General features: G+C 40.3%; 1 protein-coding gene across 1 annotated transcript in view; it reads right to left on the bottom strand.

Annotated features, from left to right (window-relative positions):
• LOC139203745 (transmembrane protein 132D) overlaps window positions 1-26,617 on the bottom strand; it is a 239,635-nt gene that overhangs the window by 94,897 nt on the left and 118,121 nt on the right. The window contains exon 4 of the mRNA XM_070833602.1: window positions 26,267-26,407. Coding sequence (XP_070689703.1) covers window positions 26,267-26,407 — 141 coding nt within the window. The remainder of the gene's footprint in view (window positions 1-26,266; window positions 26,408-26,617) is intronic.

Raw genomic sequence — 26,617 nt, 5'->3', positions numbered from 1 at the left:
ACACACCCACACAGTGTGCTTGGAGTCAATTGGCAAGTAAATGCTAGGACACTTTGTGTGTGTTGACACCTCTGGCATTAGAACACTTTCTGTCGATTAGAGTGGCGGGCAGACAGGTCACTTTACGGAGGAGACAGTGAGAGAAAGTGAGAGAGGAGAGAGTGATAGAAAAGGGGGTTTGGACTTTTAGTTTTCTTTGATGAGACATCTCACACAGGAAGATTAAGTCACACTCACAATGTTAGCAGCTCAAACGCACAGAACAGATGGCAAAAACAGCAGTTGTGAATACCAAAACTCCTTAATGCTTCCAGGCAGACTGGCACAAATGGCATTTAAATACAAACAGCCAGATCATCTTCCCCCACTGTATTTCCCTCAGCCTCCAAACATTCGAGAGTCTGATATATTCATCTGCAAGCCTTCAAACTGCTAGATTTCAGCAATGCCATTAGGTCAACCGCAAGGGAGGCGGAGCTCTCACCTTGGCCCTGCCAAGACCATACATGCTCCTTTAGATGGCATTTGGATGGTATGAAAGCAGTGAAAAGCACTTTTAGAAAGCCATACAATGGCTTCAACTCCAGTTTCATTGTTATCCAGAAGGATTTATGGTTTTCAGACAGGCAGTCAACACACATGTCAAAGGAACACTAAAGGAACACGATGACAATGAGCAGCAGCAATCTATATTCAAAGACAAATGCATGCTCGATAGTTGTAACTCTCTGAGTTTCATTTTGCACCATATATTTACTTCTTTACCTCCCTTTGTCTGCCTATTTTACTGATCTCTCTCCACAATCAATCAGTTTATTTTTCAGCTTAAATTTCAGTATAAATTAGTATGTAACTGTCTTGGACTCCCGTCTTGTCCACCATAACAATCTCTCAGCATATGCAATAATATTACCGTGCCCTTACATAAAGCAAAAAGTCCAAAGTGCCCGAAGACTAAATATCCAACAGTTGTTGACTGGTTGCACAAGCAGCTTGCGTGTGTGAATCTGTCTAAGTGTGTAAATATTATGCAGGATGTTGCGCAGAAGACCATGTGTGCTCAGCCAAATTTCCCTGGATAATGGGAAAAGGTTAAGCCCAGGACAGCAGATGCATACAGATGAACTTCTCAAACAACATAAATCAGTGAAACCTTCCCAAAATTTCATTCACACTGCCATGCACTCGGCCCAAAATAGTGAGACTATTTTCATACAGTACTGAATTCTTTTCCTCATCCATTCTTCAATTCATCCAAATGAACTGTTTGTGTATATGAAAATGCTGATGAGTGCAAATAGGTCTTCCATGTCATTGAACAAGAGACACATGACAAAGTGCATGAGTGTGTGTGCTGTGTCTGACACGCCATAAAGACAAAGGCTGAAACATACGTGGTGTACCTGTGTATATGAAATTGGCTACATATTTTCATTGGGCTTTCAGTGTTTCATACAATAAGAGTCTAAGTTATAGTGTTCTGATACTGTAGATGGCACTGTTATTTTCAAAGCTTTTTATACGTTTTCCCTGTAGTTATGAAATATGTGATATGTGATGAAATCCGACATGCGGTATTAGCCATCTGGCTGTCTTTTTAATACCTCACAACTTACACAAATGCCTTTGTGTTTTGTACACTTCTTCAAAGAGTCATTCTTAAAAGGTGGCTATGTTTAAGCGTAGTACAATAATTGCAATTGGTGTTTGCTGTTGTCATTGAGTTTTGAAGGAGAAGGGAGAGACACATTGTTGCAGTCTTGGAATTGGAGGCTACCACATGGTGGTGTGTTTCAATAACACCGCCTTCAGAGAGAGAGAAAAACAGAAAAAGAAGTAACAAATCACAGACATACAGAGGCAGACAGAAAATGAAAAGTCAATGTGCTAGTAAGAAAGAGGGATGGCGAGGAATACAGAGAGTGAAAGAGAGAGGAAAATGAATGGCCTATCTCCATAAAAGTAGCCAGGCTTCTCAAGGTGGGAGCCGGGCAGCTAAAAGTCAACAGCCGGAGAATGGATAGGACTGATTGAATTTATAGAAGCTGCTTCCTTAGATCAATGCCAGGCACACACACACACACACACACACACACACACACGCATGCACGCGCGCACACACACACACACACACACACACACACACACACACACACACACACACACACGCACACACACACACACACACACACACACACACACACACACACACACACACACACACACACACACACACACACACACACGCGCGTGCGCACGCACTGAAAGGGCATATTGGAAGCAGATTTGTCCATCAATGCTTCCTCTTGACTTCTGAAGAATTAGTAGGAGTGAAAAGCAGCTACACACTCTTTTCTTTTTAAACTGTGTTTATTGAGAGCTTGTTGACTGAGCAAAGATATTTTTCATCAATTTTCACAACAGTTTTCAAATGCACATTCATGTATGACAGATGGCATGGTCATTTTAGTTTAGAGCAATTATGGTCTGGAGCTGCTAATGGTTAAGCACTTTGGTTGTTGAAAAAGATGGAATGATAGGATTTTACCTGGACTTTACCTTGACTGAATGTCCTGGTTGATCCAGGACTAGAATCTACAACCTTTAAGTCACAAGTAAGTCTATGATTCATAATTTGATATCAGATATCTTCTCTTGTCTTAGAAATTATGACAAATTTAAGACATTTATAAACATTCTCTTGGTAGTTTAGATTTTTCTAATCAGGAATGGAAATTACAAATCACTTGGCTTATCTGAATCACTTTGCTCCATTCAGTTGAAAGATTTGAAGTCACTTTCTATGTGTTTTATTCACTGTTTTTACCCACGCTTGTTCAAATTCTCTTCCATATGTACAAAAGTAATAAACGTATAAAGTATGACAAAAAGATACCGATTCAGTTGATGTCAATGCTGATTCAGTATATTAAGCTCACCTGGAAGAATCAGGTTTGTACAGGTTGTTTGTACATGTACTGAGCAACTCTATTTCTTACTTAAAAGTTAAAGTTCAGACAGAGTTTTAAACAATGAAAAAGAAAAAAAGTCAAAATTGAGATATCCTAACTTTTAGTTTGTAGTGGTCTATAAGTCAAACACCAAAAATCCTACATTTCCCATGGTGCAACTCAACTTCTCAAAATCTCTAGAGCTACAGAAGGCATTATATAACTGTTTGCACAGCCTGAGTAGTACTCCTCATGATCAGTATAGTGACCTTCATATGTAAAATCTGTCAAGTGTCCCTTTAAGATGCCTTACTCCTAAGAGTTTCCATAAGGATTTCTTCATTATTCCTTATGGTTGCAGTCTGAAAAGCCCTGTACATTTCCCCCAACCCTTTTATTTTTAGTGTGTGTAGAGTATTTAAGAATGGCATTTTAACTGATCTGCCAGCATGCCGCCTAGTGACCGGAAAAACATTAAGCGTTATGAAAAAAAAATAAAGAAACAAATGTGACACGCACACGCAAACACACACTTCTGCTGAGCCTAAGTGGTGAGTCCAGCACTATTAGTTACTGATGAAAAATGAGGGCAGGCAGGAAGACAGCGAGAGAGAAGCGAGAATGAGGCGAGCGAGCGTGCGGGGGCAGCGGGAGCGAAAGGGAAGAAGAGAAAATTAGGAGAGGGAACAGAGAGCTCTTTGCAAATCTGTGTGTGTAAGAACGACGGGAAGGGGAGAGAGATGAGAGAGAGCCAAGGAGAGTCGGTGAGGTTGAGAAACAGGGACTTGGTTGTAATGAGAGAGCAAGAAGCAGCAATAATAAGAGGCTGAGAGAGGGAGAGAGAGGAGTCAGACAGAGGGTGACAGATACAGAATGTGAACAAGACGGAAAGAGCGGGAGATAAAGCACTAAAGTAAAGTAAGAGACATAGACGAGGAGTAGGTGTCATATACAAACTTGTGTACCTACAATAAACAATCAGTATGTCTATATGTGTGTGCTTTCTGATAACTTTTCTTTGGTCTCTGGCATATGTCTTTGTGCGTCTGTGTATGATAGATAAAGGCAATTTCCTTTCCAGAAACCTTTTTAGGAACTTTGACTACATTTCGACAAGAGGAACGAGGGTCATAACTTTGTTCCTTCAGTATGGTTCTTATGCCCATAAAACTCCCTACAGCGCTGAGCGCTATTGATTGGTCCAACAGCCTGGCCTTTTCCGCAACGTTTTACAGCCGCCATTTTTAATATCCCACAACAGCAAACACTGTGAGTGGTCCAAAGGAGGCCTGAGAGGAAATTTAAAGATTAGCAGATGTAAAAATTCAAGCAAGACCACAAATCATCAGAGGCACTTGGTTAGTCTATAAGTCAGTCTGTAATATGGTATACAAACATAACAATCAAATCGACGTGACATAAAATAAGCTTGAAGAGTGATTTTATTAATCCATCATCAATTGATTCCTTAGTTTAAAGAAGAGACAAAGAGGCTTGCCCGTATTGCGCGTCCCATCTATGAGTGTGTGAATCCTTGCGCGCATTCACTGGATATACATATAATTATCTATGTGGGCACTTGTGTTAAAAGATGTAGAGAGGCAAGAGAGAAAGAGGAGGGAAGTTGAAAAGAAGCACTGGTGTGTGACAGAAAAAAAGCCAGGGAATTAATCTGCCATGAACTTATAAGTACAGATTTCAAAGGCTGAACAAGAGTGTGTGCGTGTGTGTGTGCATGAGTGTGTGTGTGACAGAGACAGAGAAAATGTAGAAGGATAAATCATCCATGAACCTTTAAATCAAAGTACAAAGGTGGAACATGTGCGTGCTTGTGCATAAGTCTGACTGTGTGTTTGTGTCTGTGTGCGCACGTGCACACACCGTATGCTACTACAAGTATTTCTCTCATCACACACACTTAGGCCTACTGAATGGGGAGGAAAAAGACAAGGGAGAGAGACAGTTACCGTCTGCGCCAGTGGGGATCACATGCGATTAATCCGGGGCAAGTGCCTTGCTCGAGGGCATAGCAACCCAAGACATCGGCATGACAGATTAAAAGTATCAACATAAATCCCCTTTTCATCACCAAGGCCTTAAAGTGTGTCAGCATTTAAAGAGCAGCAACTGTATTGTTTCTCTCTCTCTCTCCTCACTCCCATTTCGTAGAAGTTTTTTCTTGAAAAAGAAGCCCAAGAAGAAAAAGTGTATCCATGTCACTGGCAAAAAACATGAAAACTTTTAGAAGTAGTCATAGCAAATTAGTAAATTAGAATCAAAGCACTGTGATTATGAGGGAATGAGTTGAAGCGAAAATGAATAGAAAACTTAATTGTTAAAGAAGCCATTCAAACCCTTTATAACAGTGTGTGCTCGTCTGTGGGTGTACAATATGTCTACGCTGTATTTAGCAATGTCCATAGTAACAAATTAGCTGAGTGATGTCCTTTTTTCAGACACTCTGCTGTCCCCTGGAGTCATATTCTAATTGAATGTGTGTTAATTTCTCTCACTGTATTTCCTGTCTGACACGCCAGCATCATCCACCCGCCCACTGGCTCTTTCTAAAAGGACATTACGAGCCACTTACCTCTATTTAGCATAGCATCGATTAACAATGAACTAGCATAAAATGTCACCAAATGCTCCGGTCGATGCCCTTTTTGTTAGCTTCCGTTGCTAACGTCCCTTGCCATTTGTTGGGAGATTCTAATGTGCTAATCAGAGCGGAAGAAATGTTTAGCCTCAGGGGAGCAAAGTTTTGGCCTCACTTTGGCCCTCTGCCAGTTTGCCCAGGTCACTCATACACACACACACACACACACACACACACACACACACACAGGTCACTCAAGGGAACATTACATCTGCTTCCCTGGGGGGTTACCTTAATGTTACTCAGAAGAGCATCAATCACAATCAACTCCGTTTTTCAAGAAATTTAACTTGGTGACAAAGACCTACATGCACCTATACTTTCTCAGGCAAAACAGCAGGTGCACGTATATCATGACAGGACTCCATTAGTGCAGAAGGGTGCAGCTTGAGATCTAAGCAATGGCGCTTTCCTGTGGGGTTGTGTTTACTGTATTTACGCGACTCCGTTTGACCCACTGATGTGATGTTCACCACTTTTAAAACTGGAAATTTTAATGAAAACTTCATGGTTAGCTGTGATTTTTTTTTAAATCTCAAAAATGGCAACCAAAAATATGCTGTAATGCCTGTTTTTATCGTCAGTCACCAAACTCTATTCATTTGAATACCAAGTGGTACTTGTAGTCCCCATGTCCAAAACACAGACTCACAATTTGAATTTGAAGGCAACATGAAATGTTGCACATGATGAGCCACAATAAACATCCTAAAATACGATGGTGGTTTTCAGCAGTTACAGCTGTACAACAGGCAAATTAAAGATATTATCTTGTATGTATAACAACTGGCACAGATACAAGTCTGTGTGAGGTACATGTATATACATTTGGTTTACAGTACAAATAGGACGAGTAGTAGCAATGAAGGAAAAGAGTGGTGAACGTTGACAGACGGTCTTCCCCACTGTATTCTGGCTCATAATAGTGACCCAGAGTGTCTGATTTAGGCATTTAACAATTAAAATCGAGTATAATTTGCAGTTCAAACAGCAGCCCTTGAACTGGCTGACCTTTGCCGGCAAATAAGCAAGGAGCTCTGTGTGCAGGCAACATGAAGGAACGTTATAAATAGTTCATTTGCATATACTATCCACATCGTAATGATACAAACCCGATTGAAAGTTCCGCTTTAAGGAATTCACTTTGAGTTTTGTTTGTATCAGACTTTTGGTGGTTATTTGTCTTGTGAGAGGCACCGACTGGAGGTCATAGTCCACGCACCTTTTTGTTAGCCACTAAATCACTGAGACTACTGCAAGACTGCTGAGACCATTTTCCTCAAGTAAAACTTGCAGCAGTCGCCTGACACAAAACCACACCTTTGTTTCTGTCTGATTTTAATGCAGCATAGCGCTTCTTTTTCATCCCCTTGTCTCTGGCAGTTTTTCATTGGATCTGACACTGAACACAACCTGTAAAACTCTTGCCTCAGCAATATAGTGAGGGAGGAAGACAGAAAGAGAGAGAGAGAGAGAGAGAGAGAGAGCGGGGGGAGAGAAGAAAATAGTAGATAGAAGTGAAAAGAGTAGAGAATATGAAAAGGCAGACAGATGGCAAAATAAAGAAAAAGGCATAAGAGGAAAGAGAAATGCTTGTTAGCACCTCAATGGCCCAAATAAATATAAGATGACACACCTGACTGATAATTAGTCTCAAGAGCATTAGTGCCTCTGTGTCAGAGGGAAAGTGTTTGGAAGCATGTGTAAATGTGGGTCTCTGAGTATGTTTGTGGGTTATGGTGAAAACCTAACTCTGACTGTGTGTGCGTGCGTGTGCACGTCTATGAGTGTGTTTGTGTGTAATGGAAAGGAGGGCAGAGGCCTTTGCATGTGTCCAAGCTAATGGGTATCCTGGCACACATAATCAGAACCGTTAATCACAGAGAAGAGAGAGAGAGAGATGGACTGAGAAACAGAAAAAGAGATTTCCACCAGTGCTAAAATGAGGTGGCGAGGAGCAAGAGAGAGAGGTTGAAAAGTCAATAATGGTAGAAAGAGAGGGTGTGTGAAAGGGTGAAATGGGACAGAGCTGTCATTTCGTTTAATAGGTGACCTATTTCAACTGTTATTTGTTGTTTTTTTTTCCTTCGGCAATAAGCACTCCTGTATTCCATCTCATGCCAAAAAAAACACCTTTGAATTTAATTACATTGGGGAGGAGAGAAAGCAAGAAAAAGAGAGGGGAAGACAGAGAGACAGAGGGAGGGAAATGGATTTTACTTGTAGTCAACTAACTTGCATCACTGGCTAGGCTTAAGTCAAATCCTTATGGGAATATCCAATTTGAAAAACAATTCTCTTAAGTCTTACCTATTGTTCCAGTCCAAACCAATATTTGGAAGCATGGGAAAATATTCCAATTAGATGTCACAGCGTATGAGACAGAATTTTAACATGTCCACACACACACAGCAGGAAAGTAGTGCAACACACACATTTTCTGTCTCTTCAAATGTCAATAGAAATAAATCACACACTTTCCTGCTTTAATGATATATGTGTAGTCCTTGCGTGCTATTTATAGATTCTGTTGTTTGTCCATCCTCCTTTGTGTTTAGTTTGATGTTATGTGCTTGGTTATTTTCTAGGGGTGGGGTATTTTTGCAGCACCCGTTTGGTTTTTATGTCTAACCCGCACATATCATACATCGTGTTTTTTCAGGTTTTGCCATTTGTTCATGCAAGTAAATGGAACCTTAAAACATAACCTCTGAGCAAAACGAATCCAGAGACAGACCCAGAGGCTGCGCTTACACTTAGACACTTCTTCCACTTCTTTCTTGCTGACAAGAAAAAGCAAAAAGTAACACTGTATAAGACGCTGACAAACCGTGCGGTTTCTGCTCATGAGAAATCACAATATACAGTTTCACTTTGTATGTCATGATCTTGTCCTGTGCACATGTCAATGTTCCCTCTATTAATTAGCACAACAGTGTCAAGAAATGTTTACTTGGTCATAAAAACAGTCATTGCTAGTGTCACACATAAATCAGCTGTCCCCCAGAAGACTTAGTTTCATAACGATCTGTTGTTGTAAATTTACAAGCAATATGTGATATTACTGAGGTGGAATGAGCTGAAAATAGATAAAGTGGTGGGACATGCTCATAAACACACACACCCAAACCCAAACCCACAATCAAACTTCTTTTTTTACAAAATAAAAACTTTCTGTTGGGTACACAGCCTTTATGATTGATTGTAAACAATACCTTGCCCCAGCAATCTTTGTTTTTGTGTGTGTGTAAGTCTGTGTGAAAGAGAGTGAGACGGTGTGTTAATGTATGCATTTTTGAGTGTGTGTGCGTGTGTGAAAGCAAGGTAATTAGGTAATCAACAGCTGTGCCAGACAGACAGGAAGCAGCTTGTTAAGAAACTGAAACGGAGAAGGAAATAGATAATGAGAGAGAAGGAGAGGTAGAATGAGGCACATATAAACAAAAAGAAAAGAAAAAAAAAAAAGGTTGGAACAAAGTAACCGAATAGGAAATAACAGAAAAGGGTACGGGACTTGAGAGTGAGAGACAGAGACTGAGAGAGTGGTGGAAAGATAAGGGGGGTAGTAAAAGAGGAAAGCATCAGATGTGAGGACAGGTGCTGTTGTCAGCTATGAAACACATGTAAACCTTTTATTGACAGGAGGAACCAATTACTGACAGCAAGAAGGGAAGGAAGTTTTTCACTGTCACACCAGGAAGCATAAACTAACCTATGTGGAGAAATAGCATTGTTTTTCCACTGTCAAACACCTGATGTTTCCCTCTGTGGGCAGATGATGGGCCAGTTTGTGTGTGAAGACAGAGCAGCAGGAGACTGGAGGTTGGAGCTCCAGGCCTCAGGGCAGAGAGGTCACTGGCTTGATTTCCAAAATGTTGAAAGTGCAAAAGAAATATGCCAGATAGGAGTCTTCCAAAAAATAGATCCTTGTTGATTTCCTATCTGCCTTTACTTGAACTCAATGCAAAACTACAGAAGGTCAAGAAAAGATGTTAAAGAAATGAAATTGTGGCTGAGCACCAGCAAGAATTTATGGATGTGTGAATATCCCCAAGACACCATAATGTTATCTTTCCATTGTCAAACTACTGATAGTGTGTGTTCTAGGATAAAGAAGCCAGAGGAAGAGCTTAATTTTAATTTCATTTTACTCTTTTAGGAACCCTTCTAATCAAAGACCCAGATTTCCAACTATGAACACACACTTTTCTCCATTAACAGTACCCATCAATGCTAATGCTTACAGTGGAGCTGCAAATAAGATACCAACCAACCAAGTCTACTAGATTACATGCATACAAATACAGTCTGAGCAAACAGTAATACTGCTCTGGGTACTCCAGCTTGACATGCAGTCCAAAGAGACAAAGACATTAGATTAATTGCCCATAAGTGTGAGTGTGAATGAATGTCCCCATGTGTCTCTATGTGTCTGTGTGTCTCTATGACTGACTCACACCCAAAACTGGGATTGGCTCGAGCCCCCCCGCGACCAAGAATAAATAGATAAGCGGTTTAGACAATGAATTGATGGATATTAGTAGAATATAAATGCAAAATCTTGGAGACCAGGTTGGCTATTAACCATTAATCGTTCTAATAGATCTGCTCAGTACCAAAATAAACGACTGGAAATGGTGTTAAAGGTTGAAGCTGACTGAACGGTGCTTAATGATAGGTTAATCTTGTGAGGATTAATAAAGAGCCTAAAGATGTACAAACACCAAGTCTAGTTAAGTACTCTTTAATATTGCTTGTTTCTTAAAATAATAATAATAAAAGAAGAATATTAGTTTCTACGGTGACGGCGGAGAGAGATTTAGAGAAAGTAAAAAAACTTTTCAGTCATGCTGTGCCTAATCAGTGTTCCAACAGAAACAACACTTAAAAGGTACAATATTTCATTTCATCTATCTGAGTTCACTGACGAGTTCTTGCTTCAGTGAGAGCACGCCTCTGCCAGAACAGTGTGCTGGCTCCATCCATACAGCTACAAAATAGCATTTAGATTAGATGGAAATAGCACTTACACAAAACCGAACTGAGGAAATGAATGTCAGAAGATCATATCATAAAACAAGTAGCATGAGCACGGCATGAATGCTTGACTGCACAAGTTCATATTGTGTTCATTCTAATATTAAAGTTGCAGAAATCAAAAGTTTGCATAACTCAGACAAAGTAAGGCCTAGTCGCCTTGACTGCAGGAGAATATAACAAAATGACGGTGCATTGCAGAGACTGGACTCAGCAGTCCCTACCTTTGGTATTATTAGATGGTGCAATGGGTGTAAACATTGGTCACTTTGCTGGAAGTAACAATGCCAAGGTGTAAATGGCTCCTTGGATAACTTTTTGCAGGAAGAAATAAACTGGCACACAGGAAGGGATGTGTTTTAGAAGTGTGTTTGGAATAAATAAAAGAAGAACTGGGTCATTAGTGCCTTGAATGAGCGAGGAGCGCCACCAGAGACATGGAATCTTTGTCGACAGAAAACCCAGGGGACCTGATGCCATAAAGCTGTGATGGCATTTGATTGACAAGTCTCCTGCAAACATCAAAGGAAATGAATAAGTAAATAAATGGATTTTAGGATGCAACCTTGAAGCTGATCCTATCTCATTCACTCCTCCTTCCAATACCTCACAGAAATGTACCACCCTTAAACTTCTTTTTCTTACCCCATTATTCCCCTACTGCTGGCTGGATGCTAGGAAGACAAGTGTTCACAGGAGCCTCAAAGCAAAGAACATTGTCTCATCTCCCAACTCCCCTCTCTTTTTCAATCCCCATCTTGCCCCCCATGTCCTCCCCATCCTTCTCTTCCCTTGCTGTCTAAGCACAGAGTCAACAAGCCAAAGCATACAGCTGCTCGTCTCCTTTTTCTCTATCCTTGACTCCCTCTGTCACCATCCTCCCCTCCTCCTGCTCACTGCTAAATATACAGGCATTCACCAAAGCCATGAAAGTAAGGGACATAAAATTGGTTTCTTCACATTCAGTTTCTCCCTCCTCCTCCTTCCCTTCTCTATAAGCTGTCTGTTGAACTGAAAAAGATTTTTTCAAAGCAAAGATAGAGATCTGTCTCTCCATTCTTTGCTCCTCCACTTTAAGCAAGGTTTCACAAAGTTGTGGTTCAAAAGATCAGTTTTCTTCACATCATTACATTTTTAAACATGTTTTTAGTCATTTCCTACACTCACTGTCTTTATTAGTCAGACATAGTTAGAAATCGGGTGTTCAAAAGTCACCGGTGTTCCCTCTACTGAGATTACTACTGTATGTCATTCTTTGCTTTGTGCTGAAATGACTGATGCGTTTTTTTGCTTCAGTCTCATAAAGTCAGAATTTGAAAAAACACATCATCCAATATGGACCTTCTTGTCTGGCCATGGGGTTGTATGCTCACAAATGCTGTATATATGACCCACAAAGCTCTTTACGTCCTTTTCAAAGCTGGTCCACCAAGATTCACCAGCTCCCTAAAAGCCAGGAATACTTCCCTTCTTCCAAAACTTTTTCCCACACAAAAACAAGCTTTCGTCCCACATTCTAACAAAGTAAAGCAACTTTTTATCTCATTCTCTTCTCCTTTTCTTCTTTCTGCAGATCCTTTTAGCCTCCTCCTTGGGGACAGAGGCGCTCTGTCCCCTCAGTTTGTTTGTGTCATTCGTTCATTCGTGCATGCTCGAGAGCTCTCAAGTCAAGGACACAAGCTCAGTTTTTGATTTACAAGATGAAAAGAATTAATTAAACAGCAGCAATGGGACCCTGGGGTTCCCGTCGCCTATGAGGGTGGGAAGGGGAAAGCAGGAGGGCAGAATTAAAGAATGGAGCTGATTGGAAAAGGGTTAGAGAAAAGAAGGATGGGAAAAAAGAGAAAGGGGTTGGGTGAGAGAGCAAAAGGAGGACAAGTTGTTTGGTGTGAAAGAGAGGTAGGACATATGGGGCGCATGGAGGGAAGGAATGGGAATAAGAGAGCAAATAGACAGAAACAAAAAAAAAAAAGAAGAGCGAAAAGGGACCGGGATATCTCCGACGCTTGACACCTCTTCGGCAACACACACAAACACATACACACACTCACCCACACATGGGACAGGGAGTTAGTGTTAGCATCGGCACTGCCGCTCGCTCTATGACACTGTACATCTCTAAGGAGTGGGGCTCGAACACATGAGGTCCGCGTAGGTCGCCTTAATTAGCCACACATCCCACTACGCCGGCTCCCAGGGGGGTTTAACAGGGGCATGGAGGGTGAGGACGAAGGAGGGGGGAGACAGAAGGGAGGGTTAGGAGCGGGAGTAGGAGCGAGGGAGGAATGGGTATTAGAGCAAGGGGAATAAGCCAATGGGATTGGCAGGTTATTTTAAGCATGGCCTACAAAAACATTCAGAAAAGTGCAGTGTGTGTTTGCATGGATGTTTGTGTGTTTATTTGTGTGCATCCGTGAAATATGAACATACCCAACACGTGTATTTACTTTACAGTCAAGATGAACACTCATAAAAAGCATGTTCAATAAGTTCAGTATATGTGTAAACCTAGTGCATGCATGTGTGTGCGCTTGCATGCACTCATGCTTGCATATATATATGCATATGAGTCAGGCCCGGTGATTGAATGTGCTCAGGTGGCGAGGGTCATTTCAGGGAATGACAGAATGATGCTAGGCGAGGCTGTACACATAAACCCCATCCATATCTTTGAGGCCTAATTAGCCAGCCCAGGTCATCGCTCAGGGCTGCTATTGAGTGGTGGAGCACATGAGCGCTCACCTAATGAACACAAATGCTGCCTTTATCCCACAGAATATCACTTTATCCCAACTGTCTTCATGTCTTTTTCCCCGTAATTGACAGCTAGCGCTTCCCTCCGCTTATATAAAATGTCTCATAACCTAGAGAATTACAGGCATGTCCCTTGTAGAGTCATCACTTTTCACTGAATTCTTTCAGGATTGAGACTGCAGTCTAAAAAAAATAAAATAAAAATAAAGTTTACTTAATTGGATGACGGTATGAACTCCAGAGGAGGTAAATTGTGGCCCGCGTTGGCGACAAGCTGACGGATCTAAACTGAAGTTTACAGGACTTAAATCAAATCCAATCTGATGACCCCCACTCCCAAAAGTCTTACCTTGCAAGATGACAGGTTTATTAAAGAAAATTTGAATAGCTGGTTTGTCTGCAATGTCAGTGAGAAAAGCTGCCACAAAGGTACAATTTTGCTACTGTGGAAAAAATCTCAGGATGCATGTGTTCATTTGTTTAGAAATTTCTACTTTCTACTTTCCCACCTTCAATTTACAAGTGTGTCTTCCTCTTTTATCTTCCTAGTTTTGGATCAGCCACCCAGTAGAACAGGATCAGACTACAACGGACTCTCAGGACTGCCCTCCATGCAGAACTTAGTTAGAGAGTCAGGAAACGCAACCATCACTTGAGACTCATCACACCCTGGACACAACCTGTTCTAACTCTGGCAACCAGACACAAGAACAGCTTCTACCCACAGGCCATTGCACTACTGAACATTTAATCTGCCATAGTGTCTGAAATAATCCCTGTGCAATAACCCTGTTACACTGTACCTACTTATTCAGATGCAAATCTAAACACGCTGTATATACTGTATATATTCTGTCCCATCGACCTCATGTATATAATGGAACCTGTACTTGGTCGTCCCATAACAATTCCAGCATCATTGCACGACTGTCTACTTCACATCTTTTGTCATAGTTTTTACAGATATACTTTTCTATATATTTCGTTAAATGTTCATGCTCAAGTTAAATGTGTCTTTACTTTGTTCGGCTTTGTCGTTTATGTTTCCCTGTTTGTCTATTTATGTGTAAGTACATGGGAGCAGTGTAAAAACTGAAGTTGGATTCCTCGTATGTGCTGGACTCTTTATTAGATTGTTTGTTCGCTTACACTTGTTTATTTCAGTGAACTTTGTAAAGCACTATGAGACACTCTGTTGTGATATTGGGCTATACAAATAAAATTGAATTGAATCGAATTGAATATACTTGGTGAATAAAGCTGATTCTGATTATCTTTGCTCCATAATAGCTACACTCCTGACATACTTCCTCCTCCCTCCTCTTCTTCTGTCTTCTTTGTCCTCTGTCAGTCCAAGCTCACCCATATTCTCCCTTCCTTCACCTCTCTCTCTCTCTCTCTCTCTCTCTCTCTCCTGTCACAACCTTGTTGATATTTATCAACTTTTAAATACTGACACTTTTACATCTCTCACCAGAAACTCACCAGCAAAAACAACAACAAACAAATAAAAGTTAAATTGGCAGAGAATGAAATGTTTGTTTGGGACCAAATTATTCTTCGGGGTCAAGATGTGAGAGGACAAAAAAGACAAAGATGGTACAGCTTTGTCAGCCGTTTGCAAACCAAACATACTTGAGAGGAATTGAAATAGAAAACATATAGATAATAATAGGAAACCAAAAATCCCACAGAAAACAGAATAGTCAATCTGCAAGCAATCTAGTAAAAATGAGGAAGAGGGGGAAATGGGGAGATAATGGAAAAGAAGAGTAAAAAATAGGAATATAAGAGGGAGAGAACCACCAGTGATTCTTCAGGACACCATGAATCAAGCAAAACACGTGCACATGTATGCATCTTTAAAGACGCTTTCAGCTTCAATTCTATGTTGTGCAGTCAAGACAGAAGAGACACGAGGCGGGAAAGAGCGAAAAATACGGACTATTACCACAGGGGTGATCATTTCCTCTTCCTCTTTCTATTAAAGGAACCCCCCAGACTTGTGTTTGTGTGTGTATATGTGTGTACTTGCACTATGATCCTTGTTATTTTTGTTATATTTTATTTTCAGGGACAAATCCATACTCAGGGGTTAAGGTGCTAAAATACAGTACATAAAACCCCTCTATTACACACTGACGGGGGATGGCAAAGCTAAAATTTTTGGCAATTTTATGGTGCTGCTGGTAAAGTTGAAGATCATGCTGGAGTTTGGAAGAGAGATTTAAGGCTGACAGTCAGTTTGGGGTAAGACACTGGTCTGAAGAATCCAAATCAACAATTAGATTGAAAAGTCAAGCCTGTGTAGCCATTTTACCACCTGGTGATTGAGATAAAACTTAACTTGTTATGGACTTAGATGAATGGATGAAAATGATAACGTTGGAGGTTACAGGTTACAGGTCAAACTTACTTAAAGTTATAGGTACACTTACTTACAGAGTTAATACATTATATAATTACTAACTTTCCCCACTGCTGCCTTGCCATGCAGCTGGATTTTGTTTTATTCATTGCCCAGATTTACAACATCAAATTTCAAGATATCTGTTGCCTATAGCACCTCCAAATAACCTTCCCACAGTCCTGTTTGTATTCTGAGTCCACGGTTTTCATTGGAACAGTACATGTACAAAGAAATCATAAACAACAATCACCATTGTCAGTGAACGAAACAAAAACTGTTCGCATTGCAGCTTCCCTTACTGATGTCTGAGAGCACTGTTGTCACCTCAGCTGTAACACACAGCACATTACTATCACATTTAAAGTATATTGAAAAGCAGTGAAACATACACAATAATAAGGTGATAACTCTTTCCTGGATGAGCAACAGAGTGAATGTGCTAATGAACCCCAAGTAGTCAGAGTCATTGCTGAATGTTGCGGCCATATGAACCATGATATATTCACTTAATTTACTGCATGTACTGAAGTGCCTTTGATGTGTTCACTTAGCTTAGGAAAAAAAGTGACTCCGTAGTCAGAGACTGAATGTTTGAGCTGAACCAAATGATTCAAATGAGCACAGTGATTACTTGTTTCCACTTGTACTTCTTTGTATCAAATGAAATAGTCCCTATATAAGTATTTGGGGTCTGTGTATCATCCAGAGTAGTGCTGCCGCTGTGATTCATTGTGGCTCAATAGCGCAGTAAGGGGTAACAACAGTATCAGCGCCATTTCATTGGGCTAAATGAAATGATTGGAAGGGCTTATTACAGGCCTGCGAAAGCCACATACACATTTTTTTTTTTTGGTCAAACTATTTCATTTATTGATTGCTGTCAGATTTCAACAAATATTACAAAAAGCTTCTAAAATAAGTTGCATTCCCTGCCTTCAATGCCTAGCATTAATGTCATGTAATATGATTCAGGAAAAAGTTGGAGAGATGGTGTAAACATGACAGGCGCTCATGAAGAGAAACATTCAGAAATGTGTGTGTGTTCATGTAGTATCAGGGGGGCATTTCTTTAGGATTAAACGAGAGAACTTTGGTCCTGGTTAGAGAGATAAAACAGAGAAACGTGTCAGACTGAACACACACAAATTGATTATGCATGCTCATAACATAAACAACATATAAACATATAAATATCTATCTGTCTCTCTCAGACAGACACACACACACACACACACACACACACAAAAGTGGCAATCTGAGGGGAATTCTCCATTTTTCTCTCTCCAGGGAAAAACACTAACAGCAACACTGTTGTGGCCTCAGAGATTCTTTCTCTGTCATATTTCATTTCAGTGTCCAGAGTCCCTCACTTTAACTCTCTCGCTTCAACTCTTTTCTTCCTCTCTCTCTCCGTCTCATCCCCCCCTCTTGCTGGCAGACAGCACTCTCTCTTTCTATCCTTCCTCCCTGTTGCTGTGTTTTTAATCCTCATGTGTGCCAACAGAGACTGCAGACATCTTGGCCCCATGTCTACACTACATGTGTGCATTTGTGTGTGTAAGTGTGTGTATCCCAGAGAGACTGCCAGCACTCAAACAAAAGCTCTCTGTTAAGTTAGTTTGTCTTTACAAACGACTGTAACCATACAACACTCAACCCTGTGCCCTGCATCTTTCCCCTCTTCTTGTCTGGAGTCAAGCCAGTTCAAACATACAGAAACTTAAATCTTCAAACCTGTGTGTGTATCTGTGCTTAGTTGGATTTAGGTTCAGGTGGTGAAAGTATAAATTACATTTACATTATTTGCAGGTTATGTACAGAGATTGACTGAATATGATATACAGTGGGGCAAAAAAGTATTTAGTCAGCCACCAATTGTGCAAGTTCTCCCACTTAAAAAGATGAGAGAGGCCTGTAATTTTCATCATAGGTACACTTCAACTATGAGAGACAGAATGGGGGGAAAGAATCCAGGAAATCACATTGTAGGATTTTTAATGAATTAATCGGTAAATTCCTCGGTAAAATAAGTATTTGGTCACCTACAAACAAGCAAGATTTCTGGCTCTCACAGACCTGTAACTTCTTCTTTAAGAGGCTCCTCTGTCCTCCACTCGTTACCTGCATTAATGGCACTTGTTTGAACTCGTTATCAGTATAAAAGACACCTGTCCACAGCCTCAAACAGTCACACTCCAAACTCCACTATGGCCAAGACCAAAGAGCTGTCAAAGGACACCAGAAACAAAATTGTAGACCTGCCCCAGGCTGGGAAGACTGAATCTGCAATAGGTAAGCAGCTTGGTGTGAAGAAATCAACTGTGGGAGCAATTATTAGAAAATGGAAGACATACAAGACCACTGATAATCTCCCTCGATCTGGGGCTCCACGCAAGATCTCACCCCGTGGGGTCAAAATGATCACAAGAACGGTGAGCAAAAATCCCAGAACCACACGGGGGGACCTAGTGAATGACCTGCAGAGAGCTGAGACCAAAGTAACAAAGGCTACCATCAGTAACACACTACGACGCCAGGGACTCAAATCCTGCAGTGCCAGACGTGTCCCCCTGCTTAAGCCAGTACATGTCCAGGCCCATCTGAAGTTTGCTAGAGAGCATTTGGATGATCCAGAAGAGGATTGGGAGAATGTCATATGGTCAGATGAAACCAAAATAGAACTTTTTGGTAAAAACTCCACTTGTCGTGTTTGGAGGAGAAAGAATGCTGAGTTGCATCCAAAGAACACCATACCTACTGTGAAGCATGAGGGTGGAAACATCATGCTTTGGGGCTGTTTTTCTGCAAAGGGACCAGGACGACTGATCCGTGTAAAGGAAAGAATGAGTGGGGCCATGTATCGTGAGATTTTGAGTGAAAACCTCCTTCCATCAGCAAGGGCATTGAAGATGAAACGTGGCTGGGTCTTTCAGCATGACAATGATCCCAAACACACCGCCCGGGCAACGAAGGAGTGGCTTCGTAAGAAGCATTTCAAGGTCCTGGAGTGGCCTAGCCAGTCTCCAGATCTCAACCCCATAGAAAATCTTTGGAGGGAGTTGAAAGTCCGTGTTGCCCAGCGACAGCCCCAAAACATCACTGCTCTAGAGGAGATCTGCATGGAGGAATGGGCCAAAATACCAGCAACAGTGTGTGAAAACCTTGTAAAGACTTACAGAAAACCTTTGACCTCTGAGCTGTGATGTATTTCATTAAAGAGTGCTTGTGCCTCATGTGTGGAAATGAAAACTGTACATTGTTTGAACATGTCTGTGTTCAATTCAATCAATATAAAGTAAAGATATAAAGACAGAAGTACCACCCTCCACGCACACATGAACACACACATCACTGCGTTTGGAAAACTAATGACAAATTTATAGAACATTTATGAAATGTATAATTTGCGCTGATGAATAAATCATGCGTGTTAGCTTACCTATGCACTAAGGCATGCAATGATGCATACTACAAGAACATTTGTGTATAATGCAAGAGTGTCACTGTGTTTATGTGTGTATGCATGTGTCTATGTGCTTTCAGTATGCGTGTTTTCATTTATTTGCTTCAGTGAGTATTAATTCACATTTGCCTGATTATGTGAATGTTGCTCATGTGTGTTTTGCATGTGTGTATATGTAGTGACATACGATAATAGTTATATGATCTGAGCAGGAAATCTTGTTGCAGATTAAACACTCCACTATATGCCTGTCAAAAACATCTACACTTTTTTATCACAAATAAACGCTGGGGGAGTGTAATAAATGTTTACTTTGGATATTAGATCTTAGTATTGGAGCACACACACAATTAATGCTGTAGAAAAGAGAGTAGATGCAGAAAATGTAGAAAAAATTATTAGTCAACATGGCAGTGGTGTAAGTTTACACTTGCTTGACTTTCCATTTTGTATAACAGCCTATTGGGAGCTATTAGTTTGCTCTCATTTTGGCTCAGGAACAAACCAGAATCGAATAACTCCATATTTAAAAAAACAGGAGACGTTTTGTTTTACTGTACAGTGCTCATGAAAGAAACTTATGCAGCACTAATGATGATAAATGCATCAACACAGTGCTCAACAACTGTGACTTTAAGTTTGAAAATAAAGTTCATATTAAATTGTGAATATGATGCAAAACAACAAACTAGTAGCTTGAAACTAAAAAATAGCATTTGTTCACCGACAGTTTTTGACTGGAGAAGTTTGTTTTGAAGATTAAAATTAGCGACGATGCTGCGTATTCTGTATTCTGAGTCTTTCAGTCTGCTGTGTGTTCGCTATGCTTTATAGTGACAAGGTGAAAAAAACTCCATAATGCTTTTAATTATATGAAACGTTATAAAAACGGACTGCGATAAATTGATCCCTGTTACCCTGATATCGACAGAAATCATGTTTCTTAAAGCTGGAATGTGAGACTTTTACATAAAATTGAACATCACATTCATGCCCTTGCCAAACGGGTTCACACAGTGCAGACATTCCCACTTGGGAAATCTCTCTGTATTTTGCAGCATACCACAGTTTTTAATGTTTGGCCCGACAATCCCGCACTGGGAGTGATGAGTGATGTGTCTTCATTTTTTTAAAAACATTTTGAGAAAATGGTTTAAGTCTCTCTGATTACTGAAAAACCCCAACACCGACGCTGCACCTGCTACAGACAATCTAGTTTACCCTTCCTGACATGAAATACGCCGCATCGGGTGGATACATAATTACAGATTCTGCGACGTCATAAGTACTGTCAGAAGGGGGAGACAATCTTAAACAATAGAACTCTCAGCTGTGGCAATAATGAACAAAAGTTTATAAAGGTTTTAAGTGCAAGTGGTCATTCTTTCAGGTTAGAGCTTGTTCATTCCTTCAATACCTGTTAACCATTGATTGTCTCCTCTGAAATGCTACACTTTCACCACTTTCCCCGCAAAATTAATTTTGTTCCATTCTCATGAGGAAGTCTAAAAATATCCAGTTTCACCATCTTTAAATTTTACAAGTTACACAGAATAATCTGGCAATCACTTGCTAAAGTACTTTCCTTATATTAAGTAATTTAGTTCGACACTATGCAGCATAATACATTGAAAGATGGTTCAACTGCTGCAGTAAATACTCAAAAATCATTTCATTGAGCTTTTTCTGGTGGCTGCCACTGCAAGCAAAGAGTTCAGGATGATGAAAAATTTCAACACTATTTAGCTCATGCACACAGACACACAGACACACACACATACACACACATAAATGCATACAAGCAGATAAATAGCATGTCCCTGCATGGAGTGTGAACCGTGCATTACCCCAGTTCTGGTATTGAACAAGGCCCATTAGCAGTGTTAATCTATAAGCTCTAATCACGATCATGAAATAGAGCACTGCTCCCATTCTGGCAGCATCGGTTACTCTCATAAACACTCATAGCACATTTTCCTCATATAACCCACCAGACAACACTGATGTCATCCTGAGCCCGTTCTGCTTCTTTTTAGGTTTAATTTATCTAACATGTAATGTAATAAATTGAAAAAAAAACTGTAAACAGAGGGGAAAGAAATGAGAAACTAATTTTACAAGTGAGACAAAACTCCAGAGAGGCTGTGAAAATGACTAACAATATCAGTAATAACTGTGAAAAATCAACTAAGTCAAGCCTACTGCATGAGTAAAAATGAAAATGAAAGAATAGATCCAATTTATTTGCTAGAAATAATGCACATAGCATGGTTTTACAGCATAATATGACATTAAAATGATACTAAAACAGCATGAACATGGACAGATAAATAAATGAATAATAACTTGAAATGATAATCAAAATAAATTCAAGGCAAATCTTGCTCAACGGCGCCTCAATGGCAGTTTCTGTCAGAGAGGAGACACACATATGCACATCCAAACATCTCATTATATTTTATTTTCCAGTGCATTGGTACATGGCGACAGAAGGGCAGGGAGGCAGAAATAAGCCAAGAGTCAATAACACAGTATGACAGTGCCGTGTAATTATAGCTAAATGATATCAGAATGGTCAAATAGTGAGAAATACACAAATAATGAATAATTACTGTATAATAAAAATCAATAGAGAAACAAATGAGCGCTGCAGGAGAGCTTTGATCCAAACTTCTGCACAAATGCAGTGCTGTGATGAAAAAAATAATGATTTAGGTCTCCTGGGACACCTGATGGTGGAACAGTAATTACAGTCATCATTATCAACAATTTTATTTATTTATTTTTTTGGTCTCAGATAACTGTCAACCCACATGCACGTATGCAAAACTACTATATATGCAAAACAGTATAGATGCACCCACCCCATAGACACCCACAGCTGTAAACACATGCATAAACCCACATGAAAACACACCTACACACACAGCAAAGCCTACACTCTAATTACTGCATCCACTCGCCATGCTTTCCCTATTATCCGCGTACAATGAACACCGTATCATGTCAGACCATATTATATCGCAGAAAAACAATAGGTAACATCAGGAATCAATTCACAAGATTAATTGTCAGAGGTAGTAATCATTCTCGCCCTCTCATTCATGAAAAAGCACACTCACTGTTTCACGTCTCAACCAGTAATATCTCATTAGAGATTAATACAGATCAGCTCTTTTAATTAGCCATCCCGCCCCCGCAATCGCTGATAAAAGCCTGTGATCTTGCCGGTTGTGTGCTGGCAACAGCCTTTATATAATGTGAGTGTGTGTGCGTGTATGCGTGTGTCTTCCCTGTAGTAAAAATTGTCAGCTTCACTCCTACCTACTGTCTTCATTGTGGCTTCATCAGGGAGGAAACAGAGGTACTGTATAGAATCCGCACTCAAGAAGCAGTTCTTGTGTGCGTGTGTGTGTATGTGTGATACGGTGGATGCTGATGGGGGCCTGTGCATTCATGCATGTGTGTACATGAATACACTTGTATGTATTTGCGCATCATAATCTGAGCTTTTAGGCACCCCTTTGTTTACCGTATCACTTTGAAGATGGGAGGACTGCGTATGGGTGATTCTCTGTGTACATCTTTGTGAGAACCATATCATAATCGGGTTTCTCAAGCATCACTTTCTATGTTTACCCTCACATCACTTTGATGAGTTTTTCCTTTAGGGCAAGAAAAAAATAACAACAAAAATCTACCGCATATGGATACGTGCCAAAGCGCAGGGAAATAAGCAGCCGTTTAGAATCACCTCCATCTCAACACCTCAAAACAACACCATCCTGATGGATGATAGTGGGCCAGGAAAATAACTTCTTCGCCCCGAGGCTAAAATGGCTGGCACCTCCCAAAGTTCATCAAACACCTTCAGTATTTCACCAGCCATGCTGAAGTGCACCACTTGAATATGAATCCATGAACAATCCATTCAAGAAATACCCCAAAAAATTCAATATTATGTATGTATTGCTCCTCACCAGTTCCCAGCAGTAGACAAGCCTGTCAAGTTTCTTAACATGTCAAAGCATTGCACATGACGTTGTAGTAAGAACGATACAGCTAACTACTTTACCACCTAGTAGCTCTACTCAAGGCCATGGAGCATGTCAGTACTGTAGGTAGTATTAACTAAATTAGCTGTGGGGTTGCATGTTATGTTAAAACAGCCCAGTTAATTACTAGCTTATCCCTCGTGTAGTATTTTCGTGAATTTTCAAGTCCAGCATTTTCAACCAGCTTGTGGAACTAGCATTGGCCTTACTAGCTAGTCAGCTACAGCTAATGCCAGCTGCAAAAATCCACATTTGCAGGATAGAAATGAGAAGATTGCTTTTGTCTCCCTCTGTCTGAAATTATTTTTCTGTTTCAAAAATATGAATTTCTATGGTAAACTGAAAGCCATGGGAGGCGGGGTTTAGCAAGTGGTCAATTATAGGTAGCTATGAGTCTCACTTTGATTTCCAAGAAAACTGTGTTACTTCCTGTACTATACATACTCTACAAAGATACTGGGTCCAAGTTTTAAAAACATCTGCTGAAAACTTTTGACTGCCTTATGCTCTTGATTGGAAAGCTTAAAGCCTTTGTATCATCAATTTCTTTCTATGCCACATTTGGGTTATCCGTTGCTGCTGATGCTGTCCATCAGTCAAGGCTAGACGTGGCTAACGGCTAGCTAAGTGGTGCTAATTGAGCTGGGGTCCTGCAATAATAGTTTCATGCAAAGGGAAGTCATTTATCAGCACTGTTCTCAACCAGCAGAGAGAGAGAAAAGAGGGCAAATGGGGGGTAATGAGGGACAGAGAAGTACGAACTTTAGTCACTCTTACACAAGTTTGGAGAAAGAAGTGGATAGATAGACAGAAAAGGTGAACAATGAAAGAGAAAAAAGTTACGGACATAAAGAAAAGAGGGGGAACGAACATACTGCATCCATGTTTAGTGGCTTTCCATTCAGCCTTGGATGGCACAGTTTCCAGCTGATTGTGTCTGACACCAACACATGCACAAAAAGATATATACCGCATTCTATATTTGGCAACATACCGCTTGCATTATGTATTTCCACTTTGAGCAATGTGTATGAGTAGATGCCTGGACTGCACCACATAAACAGATGTGCACACACAGCATTCGTATGAGTGGGAACCAGCTACATTTGTGGCCTTCAGCCTGCATCTGTCATGCATTAGTATTAGTCTTAAGTCCTCAGATACAGCCTGTAGGTTTTACCAGCAGATCACACTGATCATACCGGGCACCTTCCAGGTGTGAATGCATGTAACTGTGTTAGTGCGAGACGGGCGTTCTTGAGTGATACTTTCCTGGTTAGTTAAAGATAAATAAGAATTTACATTTTAAATATTCAATCATGAAAAATGAATTAGTGTTGCTGCAAAATACATTAAATTACCTTCTATGGTGGGATTGTGCAAACAGATGAGAATATTGTCTCATGAGTGATTGTCAACAAATACTGGCCACAAGTAAATGATTCCTGTTATACCATTAGTTTATCTTCTAGTCACTTGAATGTACAGCAGAATAAGTTAAGTTTAACCTACTATGAACACTTCCAAAATACTATTTACAGTATCTGAAAAACAAGAATTACTTAAAAACAAGGAGTGAAATACATCAGACAACATTTTAAAAATACACAAGAAAAAAAACTGAATGATTTGTTTCCCCGTTGCAGGTGTGACAGTGATTAAACAGTAACAATTCAGCCCTACTGTGCTTCTTTTTCAAGCCGTCAATCATAGACATTGGCACCAAATTTGTTTTTCTCAACTGTTACTGACAAACTACACAATGCACGATTGTGTTGTTTCAGTACCATTATATTTTGCACAATCACTCACTTTTCCTGCACTACCCAATTAACCTCAGGATGTGTCCCTATCTTTATTTTATTCTTTTTTTATATATATATAAATGAGACATTTTTCTCACCACCTTGGGGTTTTTAGCAGCCACACTGATTACATTTAATCTGTCTTTGTTACTGTTGTGTTATTGCTAAGCAACACCAAATTCATCCTAACCATGCACCCAAGTCAAGTAGTGCTCACCTGCCACATTATCAATAAAATAAAAAACCAGGGTGTATTTACTCTGCTGTTTTAGTTCGTTACTCTCTTGACCCAAACTAAACTCGCCAACCGCACACACTGACATAACCGGCCAGACAAGGACAGAGCAATTACCAAGTAGCTGGCAAATTTAGCATGACATGTGGGTCAGAGCGTTCTGCTGCTGCTTGTCAGCCCACCGTTTTTATGTGTATCACATACTTGTGGTGTGTGTACAGGATAAAATTAACAGTCATAACCCCACAGCCTCAGTCTATGAATTCAACACTACACAGTATGTACACAAACAAACGCACGCATGCTGTTATTCGTGGGGTTGGAGTTCGAAGGTAAAAACAACAGCCAGTCAGTCAACAGACAACAAGTCTGTTGACTGACTGACTATTACACCGATAATACAATCACATCATCTACAGTGTTCAATCAAACTCTAATACACTGTTTGTTTCTTTCTTTCTTCTTAAATTATTTTTCTGTACATTGCCTTTTTTTTTTTTGTTCTTTTTATATTTATAATTGTTTTTGCCTATGTGGAGGGAAACGAGCAAAGTAAGATTTTCATTGCTCAGTGTTACCGTGTTTTTTCACTGTGCACATGACAAATAAACATCTTGCATCTTGCAATCATTTTTGGCATAGCTTACATTAAATCTAAAACCAAAATCATCCTACAGTAGTGCCATCTGAGCTTAAAACTCAAATCTGTAGATGACAATCAAATCATAAATATTTCATGTCAGCTGTCACAAGATCTCTCATAGCAAAAACATAAGGTATTAACCTTTCTATGGCCTTGATGCAGAATACTTGCAGGCCTCTGTGTCGCTACCCAGGGGCTGTCAGAGGAAGCTGTTCAAAAAAGGAAAAAACAAGTAGAAATGTGAGATTCAGTCCTACCTCTCAGCCGTCGAGTAGGCCTTTCTCTGACACATCACCGCCAACGAACTGCTTCCCGGTGCCATTTCCTGTTTGATCTCCCACGCGACGAGGTTGCTGGGTTTCACAGCAAGGAAGTTGATGCCTGACTGGAACCACACCCTGCAGAGCGAGATGAAAAAAGAAATGAGAGGAAAAAGAGGAAGCGAGGTTAATCTGAAGTTAACATAAGCACATCATAAACAAAAGCGGAAAGAGAGCTGGGTTGTCACAGTGACAGTTAGGGGGAAATTTGCTTAAAATTGAATTTGCTTCGCTTGGAATTTCCCTGCCCCGATTTTCTCGCCGATTTTCTTTAATCCCTGATACGTG

This window comes from Pempheris klunzingeri, chromosome 7 (assembly GCF_042242105.1).
Source record: "Pempheris klunzingeri isolate RE-2024b chromosome 7, fPemKlu1.hap1, whole genome shotgun sequence".
Taxonomy (NCBI): domain Eukaryota; kingdom Metazoa; phylum Chordata; class Actinopteri; order Acropomatiformes; family Pempheridae; genus Pempheris; species Pempheris klunzingeri.
The sequence above is the reverse complement of the archived record's forward strand: the minus strand, read 5'-3'. Positions and strand labels throughout refer to the sequence as shown.